Consider the following 13,825-nt stretch of genomic DNA (forward strand, 5'->3'; position numbering starts at 1 on the left):
TCTCAGCAAGGAGACAGCCATGAAACGGCCAGGGAGGATAACCTCAGGACACTGCGAAGATCTCAAACTCCTGTCTTCACTCACTCAAACTCTCCGCTCTCTTCTCCACACTAAGACAGGTGAGACTAATTAGGGGTGGTTTCTAGCACCTGGCTCTACAGGTTTCTTGCTACCACTGGACTTTTTTTATATAAAAAGGAAAGATCATGCACCCAAAGGATTTAAGAGGAGAAAAAATATATCTATACATCTATATCTAGTGAGACACAAAGTGGAGAAGTGGTAATTTTTGTCTGTGTGTGTGTTGTGTGTCTGTTCATCTCTTGTTGATTAAGGTGTCATAATGACAAGCATGCACTCTCTCGCTGGTCTTCTTCTTCTCATCATCATCCAAAGCAGCTGGCAGAGTCCTCTGCTGGAAGATAGGGGTGACTCTAGGTAAGGCTGAAGGGGTCTAGTTCTGTCAGTATGTGAGAGTACTTTATTGTGATGGACTACTGAGGCATTAGTTATTTATTAACTGGCAGGCTAATATAACTGAAATATGAAAGGATAAATTGTTCTTGTGGTAAGAGTGATGGGCATGTGGACGGCAGCCTTGAATATGCGGACAGAAAGGACCAGCTACCACAACCAGCGTGTGTGCTATTAACAAAAATATCCTTAGGAAATTGGCAGTAATTGTTTCTTTTCCCTTTTACAGCTTGGAGCCACAGGACACCCTCCTACAGGAGCCAAAGGAGGTTCCCAACATGAAAAGGCATTCAGAAGGAACATTTTCTAATGACTACAGCAAGTACCTGGAGAACAGAAGAGCTCAGGACTTTGTACAGTGGTTGATGAACTCCAAGAGGAGTGGGTGAGTGTGACAGAGAAAATGAGAATGAGAGTAAGAGAAAGAGAAAGAGAAAGAGAAAGAGGAAGAGAGCGATCTTGCCCTTTAAGAACTCTTGCCCTTAACTCATCAGTTCTGCACGTATGCACTTGACCAAAGACTGCCTGGTATGTCAATATTCCATGATACATGTATCCTTTGATATGAGAAATTCCTATATGTCTTCGATCTATACAATGGTTATGGCTCTAAACAAATTGCAGTGTTACAAATCAGATAGGCCTAAATTCTTAATTATTCATTGGCTAAACTAATAACTAGCTAAACAGAATATTGTCAAAATGTAGTCACAAGCAATGGATGCTTCTAACATCCATGACCCCTCTGTTACAGCGGCCCTTCCAGACGTCACGCAGATGGAACGTTCACAAGTGACGTCAGCACCTATCTCCAGGACCAGGCGGCTAAAGAATTTGTGTCCTGGCTCAAATCTGGACAAGCAAGAAGAGAGTAGGCTCTCGCCCTCCACACAGTATTAGTGACAAGCCAAGAGAAAGAGAGAGAGAGAACCAAAAGACAAAGAGAGATACAAGAAAGAGAGAGAATCATTCACTGCTGTCATACTAATCCATTCGCCTCCATCAACAGTCTTACTCATATTCCTTGTGTGTTGTTCTTTGAAATGGTCACGCTAATAAAACACCATGAAATTAAGATGCTATTTACTGATATTTTGAGCAGAAATTACCATTTGATGTGTGCGAGAATTTTTGGATAAGTGGACGTATCAACATTCAGTATATTATATCCTACTGCACTCAAGTAACTCCACATAAATCTTAAGCCTACATATGGTGTACATTGAGGCATGTAGGGTATTACACCCTAATGGTATGTCTAAAGGTGCAAAACACTGGCACAAGCTAAACATGTTAGCTTCACCACAATGTTTCTCAACTGAGTTGTGTGCACGTGTTGATTGGATGAGGATGTGCACTTGTTGCTACATGATGTTCACACTGTGTTTGCTGTACACTCAGACTTGAAGAGCCTCTGGGCATAGAATCACTGCAGAGACGCCATGTAGACGGGAGCTTCACCAGCGATATGAACAAGGTGCTCGATAGCATCGCTGCAAAGGAATATTTACTTTGGGTGATGAACTCCAAACCCTCTGTGGCAAGGTACTGTGACAGCCAATGCTCAATATCATTTATTTTCCACAGCATTTCAAAATAGTCTACTGGAACAAAAAGACAAATGGTCAATTAACTTTTTAAAGTTTTATCATTGTGTAACATGCTATCATATCTTATCATTCATATCTTATTTCATAAGCAGTTAAAACGTTATTGAGTCAATGTTTCCTGAAAGTATCTCTCCTTCTTTTTTAGCAACAAACGAGATGGAGAACAATAAGTGCTTCCTTGTTCAATCCAGTGATTCTCTACCACAACTTAAAAGCCTGCAGTCTAAGAATCTCTAAAAGCCATATTGCTAAGCCAACAAAGATGCTATGAAGATCATAAGCCATATTTTTTATTGTATGCACTGTGGCACTGAAACAAATACTTATTTATTTTCCAACAAAAGAGGAACACCACGAATATTGACAAATGGAAAGACTATTTTTCTAGATATGCATTATTTTCTATAGTTCGCAGTTTGGAGGAATAATATGCTCAGGTAAAATGCCCATGTGTGAAGGAGTTGGTGTGGAAATGTAGTTTACAAATGTTTTAAAGTGCCATTGATAATGGTGTCATGCTCTGCAAAATAAACTCATTCAATATGTTCAGTATGTTCATGGGTCATGTCACTGTGCTATATTCTGTGGTCATTATTCATGCCATTATGTCCTTAACTATGATTCAGTTTCAGGTTTCAGTTAGGATTTCAAGGCCACTTCTTGACTGCATGAGTACCAAGTATGCAAAACAAACAAACAAATGAACAAATGAATACATATAATAATAATAATAATAATAATAATAATAATAATAACGATAATAATAATCACTAGTGGCAATCAGGGTCCAAGCAAAATTGCAAGACGTGCCCTTCAGCGGGTTAAAGGTCTCAGAGGAAATTGGTGTGTAAGCACTTCAATATCTATATGTTTATGTCAATCAATATGCTTCTCTATATTATTATGAAGAAATGTATTATGTTTCATGAGGATGGGACATTTGCAATGGCATATACTGACAACTGAGATTTGATTGGCCGTTGGTGGCCATTTTGAAGAGTGAGTCAATTGATAGATTAGAAAATGTGATGAAATGATGCCAGGTGCACATTTTTAAATCAACCAGAAATATGAGCTAAACTGTGAATGTACATATTAGCGATCCCTTGTGGCCAATTTGTATCATATTTAATTTAATAAAAACATTAAAATGTTTCTGATAATCAAACTAACTAATATTAAACAAAGATAGTAGCACATGATGCTGTGATCTATAGAAATTCAAGAACAGATGACACAGTCTTTGACATCTATCAGTCTGGAAAGGGTTACAAAGCCATTTATAAAGCTCTGGGACTCCAGCTAACTATGATGAGAGCCATTATCTACAAATGGAGACAACTTGGACTCATCCAGGAGGTCACAAAAGAACCCAGACTAACATCCAAAGAATTGCAGGCCTCGCCTGCCTGAGTTGAGGTCAGTGTTCATGATTTCACATCAAGAGACTGGGCGAAAATGGCATCCAAAAATGGCAAGGTGAAAACCACTGCTGACCAGAAACAACTCGAGGGCTTGTCTCACATCTTGATAACCCCTAAGACTTTTCCAGTAATATTCTGTGAACTGATGAGTCAAAAGTGGAACCTTTTTTACGTGTTGCAAACGTAACGCTTCAGTTACACGCTTGGTGTAGCTCCCCTGTTAGGCTTGGTCTGAAGGTGATGTGTACTTACTGAATTTTCAGAATTGGATCAACAATCACTCGAGGAGGAGACAGATTAGTTTTAGCTACACTGTAGTTCAGATTAGTTTAGGTTTTGAGTTTTTTGAAAATGGTGGGGAAAGCTGCACATTCCATACGGTTCCAGAGAAATGAGCACCCATGAGCACAAATGAGCAGTCATTTGGGACCTATGGTGAAAATCAGAATAAAGACAATAGGGTTCTCCACAGCTTCTCTGCTGAGACCTATAATCATCATAACAAAACTACAGTGTTCTGGCAGCATCACTGCTTGGATACATAATTCTTTTATTTGGTTCCTCTTTCTCACACTTTCAATAGGTAATGACTGTACTCAGTTCTAGACGCAAGTTGTCCATCTTTCCCTGAGCATACTGTATGGGCTCAGCAGGGCCACTGCACTATGCCAAATATTATTTTTATAGCTGTGCAATTGATTTGCCTGCTTGCCTATGGCCATGTTTTACAATGCTTTTTGTATCATTGTTGTGGAGTGCTATCTTGTATAATCTGGGCAAGTATGTATGTATATCTTTAAAAAGCTTGCATAAGGGATCTCATTTAGCTACAATGTTGTTTATTGTGGGTCGTGTTAAGATTATAGAAATGTTCAGAAAAATGACTGATCACTGAATCATTTGATTAGTGTCATTGCACTGAGAACACTGAGCCACACTATCCTGCCTAAGTAAAAGGCAGAAAATACAGATGTACTGTACAAGAAACACAGTTGATAGTGTCCATCAGGGGGCAATAGTGTACAAAAGATTGGTACTTACTGTATACAAGTACCCCACACAACCTATCGTAATCATAGTACAACCAAGATAAGATTGTCTGTCCTTGAAATGTATTTCATATAAGTGCAACACAGCTTGACTGCCCTCACTTGGTCCTGCTTTTATAACAAATACAAACACAAAGTTGGATGAGCCAGTGTCATTCTAATAATCTAATCATCAAGACTTGATTCCTGATTCCTTTTAATGTCAAAGCAAAGGAGACTTAAAATAAGAACATTCACTGGATTCACCACAGCACTACACAGAGCTTAACCTCAATTTAGCTGGAAGATGAAGCACAGTCACTATTTAGTTAACCAGTGATTTGATGGCAACATGACACATTAGGTCAAGCGAAAACTCACAGGCAATGGAGGATCACGGTGCTGAAAATGTGCTTCTGGCTGGCCGGTCCGCTGCCTCAGTTCTGTACTTTTGTGTTCTGCCTTGGACAGAAAAATCCCATGGAACTAGAACAGAGAATATCTACACAGACAGAAAACATAACTCTCTTTTTAAGCCCTAAAAAGAAATCTCCTTTTAATCCCTAAAATAAAAGTGCAGATCAATCTACCTCTCAGATTAATTAAGATTTGGGATGACCCCTATTATTTCTGAACTCTATAAACTATATACTGTGTATACTGTGAACAACAATCATCAGTGTAGCAAGCCATAATTAGCATCCAATGGTAAAACATGATGACATTGTTTATTATTGCTTCTCTCTTTAATGTAGTATTACTAACTTTTAAATTGTTTAATGTTAAATGTAACTATTGTATTGTTGTTTTTGTGTATGTTGCTTTGCATCTACTAAGTACTATAACCATAAAGCCTCATCCCATGTAAGATAAGCAGTTGTGATGTGGGTTCCTGGATTTCTGGCAATTCAGAAATGGGCTTCAATGGGTGGCTACAGTAGATGGGTCTGCAGGACAAATGTACTCACAGAATGAGCTCACCCAGGCTTCTCATTCAGCCATCCCTCTCACTCCGCATGCTCTGAGATGGATGGGGACATGCAGAGGAATGACAGGAGACGCACTGAGACAGGCCTCGTCCCTCAACTGAGGGCTATTACAATCACTCAGGTATTCACAGGCTGACCAAGAGCTGTCCTGACATGTACAGTGAAAGGGAAGAAGGGTGAAGGGCCTTGGTCAGACAGGACCCAATGGTCACTATGGATGAGATCGAGAGTTCCTATGTAGACATGGGAGAACCCTGTCCCTACCATTGCAAAGAGCCAGATCGACTAACAAAAAAACATTACAGAAGGAACTAGAAAAGCACTCAGAGAGTGCAGACCTCCGCCTGTATTGTTCTTCCTAGGTTGTCATACATTTCAACCTAAACTATTCAGATCGCCACCACATGGCCATACCATGCCATTACACCACTAAGCGAAACACATAAACAGCTCTGGAATCCCGACGGTGTTACGGATCACTCCCACAATTTAATTGTTTCTTCCTTGGGACATGTCTGACCTTCCCTGAAAATTTCATCGAATTCCATCCATTACTTTTTTAGTTATCTTGCTAACAAACAGACAGACAGACAGACAGATAGACAGACAGACACTCTCCACTGCCACATGCTCAGGACACAGACACACGACCATACTCAAGGCTTCATGATCAGAGGAGAGCGAAGTTACAGGGCTGGTTCTCCATAGATGGATAGGGTACAGCTGTAGAAGGCACTGTGCTAGTTTACCATGAAAGGTGACTTACCATAAAATTACTTCAAAGCTGTTATAATAAGGTACTGTAAACTTGCATGGGATGACTTTCATCTGGCTGTAGTCATATCATGTCACATCTGTATCATAATATGCCTACAACAAATGACATTTAGCTGGCGATAGTGAGACAACTCATTTATACGCAAGATTTATACACACACAGAGAGGACAGAGCCAATGTTAGTCAGCTTTATTAGCTTTCACATACTTTTTGAAAAAGTCACAGTAACTATTTGATCAACAATGGAAACAATTATTTCTACAAGCCAATTCTGATTGGAACGCAACATCAGTATTGCTTTGAAGGTTTAGCTGAATAATCAGTTGGAAAATAAAACATGAAAATGCACAGTACAAAAACAAATCTACCACCTGCCTCTCTGGGCAGTTTCAAACATGAGAAGCCAAAATAAATGGCCCAATACTTTCTTACTACTCTCTCTAAATCTGATTTAAATTACATATAGACAGGTAAGTCATGACACTTTATACATGAACGAAAGTACAAGATGGAATGTACAGATAAAAAAATCCATTTAAAACTTGATATAATGCCATCTTATCAAATAATTATTGCATCCTCTCTTTGTCTCTTTCTTTCTCTCTCTCTTCTTGACCATTACACACAGGGGTTTGATACAGTTAAACGCACACATTTATGGAACAGAGTTTGTTCAGAGAGGGATATGTCAGCAGCCAATCAGGAGCTTGTATGGGAAAGTTAAGTCACATGACTCCCATTTATACACAGCGACAACATGGATGGAACAGTATGCAGGCATAACAGTTCTATTTTATCCCATTTTGCCACAAACGGAGTGATTATTTGCACCCGGGTGTAAATAGTGGAATGGAGGCATTTTCTTATTTGCACCCAAACCGGAAATGCGTGCTATCCAACATAGCGGGACCATCTTGGCAGGAGATGGCCTACCTAAATCTAACAAGTTAGGATTATTAAAACTATATTTGAGATGGGAAAGTGGTGCTAAATTTCCACAAACTTTATTCAGTGAACGGGTAAAGCCGTCCGTTTGCAAGCACAATCAAGAAACACGATCTTTTTGTTTTGTTTACTGTTACCTAGCAACCCCAACAAGTGAGTCAATAATTAGTATTCTCCCCTTCTTCTTCGACGGGGCGCAGTACAGCGGTAAAGTGACTGATTTACCATGCTCGGGGTGCCGGGTTCGAACCTCAGACTAATTTTTTTTTTTTGCCTGCCAAAGTACGCACCATGACTTCTTTTTTCTTAGATGACGTTACCTCGCGGCAAATAAGAGTTTGTGCTTTTTGAACCTGTCAAAGATTTACTGGTTTTATTTCAGTTAGAGTAGAGTTAAGTAGAAGTAGGCTTAGTTGTTAGAAAGGTTGTGTTTTGACTTTGAGCCCCCAACGCTGCCTGGAAGGCGCTTAGGCGTGGGTTAAGGTTAAGGTTAGGGTTAAGGTTAGGGTTAAGGTTAGGTTAAGGTTAGGTTAAGGTTAGGAGTAGGATTAAGTGTTTTTAAGTCAACAGTGGCAGCGCTGCCTGGAAGACAACTCAGAAAACAACTCTTTAAAGTAGCTTGTCTTTGATGAAGCTACCACATGACCACTCATTACCCTAATATTTGTATAATCACTTCCAAGTAACCCAGACATGGCAAAACAGCTAAAAACTGTTCAAAACTATTAGGCCTAGCCTACTGTAGAGCTGGTAAATACACAGGCCTATTGACAGAGAACATGGATGTTAGACATCGGGTGTAAATAGTATTGTTGATTATTACACTATTTACACCCGGGTGTAAATAGTAATGTTGATTATTACACTATTTACACCCGGGTGTAAATAGTAATGTTGATTATTTGCACCCGGGTGTAAATAGTAATGTTCATTATTTACACCCGGGTGCAAATAGTCTCTGCCTTAAACAAAATATATATGTAAGCTTTCTATATACTATACTGTTGATCCGACCCTCCCTTATCATCTGTAAATGGTTGGTTATTCTGCATTCAAAACATGCCAACTCACAACTCCTATAAAGGGTTACAACAAGTCAGCTGAGATTGTAATGGATGAAAATGGAAGGTAAGAACAAATATCAAAGATTGACAGTGAGTTTGGGCAAAGATTCTGCCACAAAAAAATAAAGAAATAAAATACAAATAAAACAGCATCCACTAAGAAAGTATGGATGTACTGAAGCATTCAAGATGTGCTTCATAAGAATTTAAGAACATACTTTTTGAAATATACTGCTAATATACTGACAGTTTACATTTATTACAATTGCAGATTGCAAGATTTTAGTAATTTTGTGATACATTTGCTTTAAGAACATTTCAGACAGAAACACAATATCTACTGAGTACATTTCTTCATTTCTATTTCTAGCACTTTCAAATAAGCTACATACAAAAATGGATATATTTTATATATGAGATCATTTTCAAAAGGAGAATATTGAAAGTTGAAAAATAAATTAAAAAAAAAACATACAAAATACACACTATTCATTTGAAAAAAAAAATGTTATTGTGGACCATTACTCAGTATGAAACTTCACACTGATAAACTCCTGTGTCATCACCCCTTCCACTAGTACTGATACATCACACACATACCCACACTCTAACACAGAAAAGCACGCACGCATGCACGTACGCACGCTTGCACGCTCACTCGCACGCACACACGCACACACACACGCACACACACATACAGACTACAGAAAATGGTGCAATGGCTTCTTGGAGGTTTACACAACTTGTACAAACACAGACAAATATGAAAGGAACGTATAGAAGTTTTGGAATGTGGCACAGTTATACATGCATGTAGGTGATTTGTGTCCATTTGTGTGTGTGTGTGTGTGTGTGTGTGTGTGTGTGTGTGTGTGTGTGTGTGTGTGTGTGTTTGTGTGTGAGAGAGAGAGAGAGAGAGAGTACATTTGTGTGTTTAGGTGTGTAGGTTATTAAACAGTGATGAAATGGGGAAAATGTCACAAACTGGTCTCCCTGTCCAAGCCTTTTTCGACATCTCTTTGGCGATCATGTCTTCGGCTCATTGCTCCGGGAAAACTAAGAGGTAAAATGAGAGGGAGGACAATGTGTTACTACAGCTTCCATGGCAACTCAGGGCTGTCAGTCCACAAGTGTCATTCTTCACATGTCAACACCTGCAGTAAGGTCATATGCATCTATTATTCAGTGTTTTCTTTCCTCCTACATTGCTGCATACTGTATGTGTATGACACATTTTAACATAATAAATGTGTTTAAGTACACAGTGAGAAACAGTTCTAGATGGAAGATAAATTATGCATTAAAAGACAACATGCTGAATTATTCCACATAAATTATGATTTCCTTAACCACAGTAAATAACTATGAATCGTAAAGTATATTTATTTCAACATAAAAGGTGTCCAGTAAAGTATACTTTTACTTATATGATTTGATCCCACAATTAATCTTGAGACAACACGTGTGACAGATGTTGATGAGACAGATGTTACGATGGCTCAGCAGCTTAAGGCACTGAGATCAACACCTTCAGCCATGTCTGAGAACATTCACAATTGAAACCTCCATTTGGCTTGATAAATGAGTCTATGGAGGAGTGCTTTTTTTCCAAGTCATTGCTGAAGGGAACCATGAATGTGGAACTGTCAGTTCTGAGTGTTTCAGAGTTAACAATGACAACATCAAAATTGTCATGCAGAAATGTACCATTTCCAATTCCCCGTGACTCTATGGATGAAGATCTCTCTCTCTCTCTCTCTCTCTCTCTCTCTCTCTCTCTCTCTCTCTCTCATTCACTCTCTCTGTCTTTCTCTGTCTCTCAAGCAACACTCATGTGTTATGACCGAGCTTCCTTGCACATCTCCCCTCGTTCACAAACACACATGCACACACACACAAAGTCTCATGCAGTGCACACAGACACACTCGCAGACCACCACAGAAACGAGCAAAAAGAGTCACACTCCAATGGAAAAAACACAGACAGAGACAGAGACAGACATTTCCGAGCCCCATGGAGATGCTTTTTTACCCTGATGCAGTTTATTCAGGCCTGACCCAGTGGCATGCGTGAGAGTGAACAGGTTTGTTTGGCAGCAACTAGACCAAGTCAGACGTCTACAATATAATGTCATTAGCAATCAGGGAGACAGTTTGCCACGACAGCCCTTATTTGATTTCACAGCACAGCACTGGCTGGCCAGAGTCTTGGCACTTTAATGTAGAGACAAATGCTTGCCACCAGACACACTGTATTCATTGGCCCACAAGAAGCAGCCGTCTGAATGGGCTTTGGACAGAGTCTGGCCTTAACTTGGAGCAACACGGAACAGCGTCTGTGCTAGATCAAGGCCAGATTCCTCCTGAGCATGCTGATATATTATGCACCAGATAAACAACTGTATTGTCTATATTTGTTTTTAAATGTAGAAACTGTTGATGCTTTCTTCCAAATAAATGATAGTGGATTTCTAGTGATGAATTCTAGATTATCTAGAGCATAGACTGGACTACTGAATTTAACTTCTGTGTCATGAAGCAAAAAATAAACTGCATTCTTCAAAAGAGAAGATAACGAAAAGAAGACAGTGATCAGGGACGGCGGGAAAGGTGGACGAGAGGTGGTGCGAAAGTGGCATCACCATGGCAATGGGTGTACCCCGGGTGAGGGGAGAGGGGAGGGGCTTACCTTTGGCCAATCAGCTTCTAGGAAGTTTAGGTGGGGGAGCTTACATGTGAGATGGGATGAGAGATAAAAGAGTCAGGAGATGTGAGCTGTTGCCAGGTCAGAAGTTCTCTCAGAGACCGAGGGAGCTTCGCTTTTTACATACAGTACACTACAGAGGAGGTAGCAGGACTGGGCAACAGTTATACAGAGGAACAGCACACATCAACCACAGCTGCAAAAAATCAAGTGCTGGAAGAACCGATGCATTCCACTCCTTAGGATTCAAGGAGCTCAGTCATACGTGAGAACAAAATGCATAAAAACTTTTCAGCTGAAACTGCACAAGTTTTAAGTCTCTATGGCACAGAGATAGGGTCTAAACACAACCCCTTCTTGGCACATGGAATAATACAACAGAGAGCAAAGTGCTTCTGTGCTCCAGAAGACTTAAGACTTTGGACAACTAGATCTGCGCCTAACCACAGACACACAATATGAATTTAATCTAAAAATAAATAACTCATTTTGCAGAGGCATAACACGAGACCAAGCTAAGTGTTCCAAAGCAACTATGCGGAAATAACACCTTTAATCTAAGAATGTGCCAATAAGAGAAGAGAGGGTCAAACCTTTTTGAAGTCATGTCTTTTTTGGTGTTCTCTGGGTTGAGGCCTTTAAAAACATTACCAAAAGAGGCCTTTGTCATCTCATCAGAAATGTTAACTGTGGAGGGGTCATCCCTGGTGAGGAAAAAGTATGAACAGAAATTTGTTTAAGTTATGATGTTCAACACTACTATCTCCTAGTGATGTTTCTACAGCTAATAAATGAATATTGATTACATACATAATTACATAAGTAAATGTTAATAATTGAACACATCACAAATGAACAAATTATTTCACTGCACTCACTTGTAGTGTCCCTCCAAGGGCACCTGGACTATGCCCTCGTCCTCCAACACTCCACTGTGGACCTCCTGAAAGAGATAGGACCATTGTGATGAGTGCCACAGAAAGCCTGGCAACAACCTGTTCTACTTCATCATGTCCACATTAACTGGACAGCCGCACAAATGTATAGCCAGGCAATGTGAGGGGATCTATTTACACAATCTATGGCCACTTCTGAGGGAGAATGGCTGCTTCTACAGTATTACATAACTCCAATTTTATGAAAATATACAGTACATAATTAGACTTATGTCTTGACATAGAGAAAGAGAGACACACACAAACATGAGATGATTTCTTCGACAATACAATTAAATCAGTTTTAATCTCCCTCTCACTGACACACACACACACACACACACACACACACACACACACACACACACACCTCTTCCTCTGCATCTTCTAGTTTCTTCTTCTTGCTCTCTGGCATTAGATCATCCAGCCAGCTTAGGTCCCTCTTGCTAATGACGAAGTCCAGCAGTTTACGAATGAATACCAGAGCCAACACCTACACAGACACAGGGGACAATGTCGACAACTCTGAGTAAGCTCGACTCAAATAAAAGTAAAATAGAAAATTAAATTCTAGAATTAAGTATTGCAATACTTTGAGCTACTAGTATCAATATAATTGTGTGCATAATATATTGCGATACTGAACAGAATCTTTTTTTCAGCCACTACTAAGAACTAGTACCATACTGTATGTACTAATAGCAGTAAACATGCCCACACACACAGCTCACCATCATAGGGAAGACTATGGCTGCTCTGGAGGTCTTGATGACCCAGAGCAGCACCAGACAGGTGAGCTGGATGATGGTGAAGAGGTGGACCTTCCGCAGTGGAACGTGACGCAGGTAGATGAAGTCTGGCTGGTGCTTCGCTGGCATCCCAAAGAGCTTCAGACGGTCAAAGAACTGACACAGACACATATACACACACACACATACTGTACATATAAGAAGGGGCTGAGACATAGTGCACCCATACTATTTCACAGCAGACCATAAAGTCATGTTTAAACCAGGAAATAAGTGGGGAAGAAATGTATTTTTGATGACTACCACCATAATGTTCAGGGTGTTCACTGTGAGTCTTTGAGAGCCCCTGCAATGTGTATGCCTTTAAAAGGACATTATGTTCTTGTGCGAGCAACATGCAATAAGCCGGGCCATGTCTGGAGGGTTAGGGGAGGGCTGGTGTCTCACCTGAATACCCCTGAGGGAGGACGCACCCATGTAGAGAAACACCCCATACAGCACAGGCATGGGGATGAACTGGAGAAGAAGAGAAGGAGACGTATGAGGCCTTACAGCCATGTGTAGGGATTGTTAATAATACAACTAAGGAACGTTTTGGACAACACAGTGAGAAACCGAACCTCTCAAATCAGAGCTGATTTATATCTGGAAAACGTTTTTCTTATTTTTTCTTTCAATCAGAAGTCCAAAAACTACAAAAAGGTTTAAACTACACAGTTTGAAATCCATGACAGAAAAGTATTTCAGACATGATGAAGTGGGCTTTAAAAGTCAAAATCTCTTCCCCTTCGTCCCCCTCCCTCTCTCTGACCTTGAGCACAGAGGTCATGAAGACGGAGCAGCCCATGAGGGTGAAGATCATGAGTCCGGTGAAGCGCTGCTCGCGAATGCCCAGGAACTTGGGCTGCTCGCCGGGCGCTGAGCACTCCGACTCCAGCTTCAGGCTGTTGACGTGTGAGATGGAGAGAACTGTTGCCGCCACAAACCATGGCAACCCCATGATGGAGCACACGCCCAGCATCACACCCACCACAAACAGGTCCAGGTGGTATCCGCAACCTTTCTATAAAAGCAACACATGCAACACACACACACACACAAACGTTAGTTACAGGCACGCACGCA

General features: G+C 40.3%; 2 protein-coding genes across 3 annotated transcripts in view; one reads left to right on the forward strand and one right to left on the reverse strand.

Moving 5' to 3' along the window:
* The first annotated feature begins 343 nt into the window (after nucleotides 1–343).
* On the forward strand, nucleotides 344–3,497 carry LOC134071036 (glucagon-1-like). The gene is made up of 5 exons (XM_062527599.1): nucleotides 344–438; nucleotides 704–859; nucleotides 1,229–1,345; nucleotides 1,876–2,019; nucleotides 3,302–3,497. Exons 1-5 carry the CDS (start codon nucleotides 344–346, stop codon nucleotides 3,495–3,497), a joined length of 708 nt encoding a protein of 235 aa, XP_062383583.1.
* Nucleotides 3,498–8,217: 4,720 nt separating this feature from the next.
* The window catches only part of slc4a10a (solute carrier family 4 member 10a), a 64,748-nt gene continuing 59,140 nt past the window's right edge, over nucleotides 8,218–13,825 (reverse strand). For both annotated transcript variants that reach the window (XM_062527613.1, XM_062527614.1), the window contains 8 exons: nucleotides 13,512–13,763; nucleotides 13,148–13,216; nucleotides 12,683–12,856; nucleotides 12,322–12,444; nucleotides 11,895–11,959; nucleotides 11,610–11,720; nucleotides 11,002–11,040; nucleotides 8,218–9,368 (listed from right to left, as the gene is read on the reverse strand). In XM_062527613.1, coding sequence (XP_062383597.1) covers nucleotides 11,028–11,040; nucleotides 11,610–11,720; nucleotides 11,895–11,959; nucleotides 12,322–12,444; nucleotides 12,683–12,856; nucleotides 13,148–13,216; nucleotides 13,512–13,763 — 807 coding nt within the window. In that variant the 3' untranslated portion in view covers nucleotides 8,218–9,368; nucleotides 11,002–11,027. The remainder of the gene's footprint in view (nucleotides 9,369–11,001; nucleotides 11,041–11,609; nucleotides 11,721–11,894; nucleotides 11,960–12,321; nucleotides 12,445–12,682; nucleotides 12,857–13,147; nucleotides 13,217–13,511; nucleotides 13,764–13,825) is intronic.

This window comes from Sardina pilchardus, chromosome 23, assembly GCF_963854185.1.
Source record: "Sardina pilchardus chromosome 23, fSarPil1.1, whole genome shotgun sequence".
Taxonomy (NCBI): domain Eukaryota; kingdom Metazoa; phylum Chordata; class Actinopteri; order Clupeiformes; family Clupeidae; genus Sardina; species Sardina pilchardus.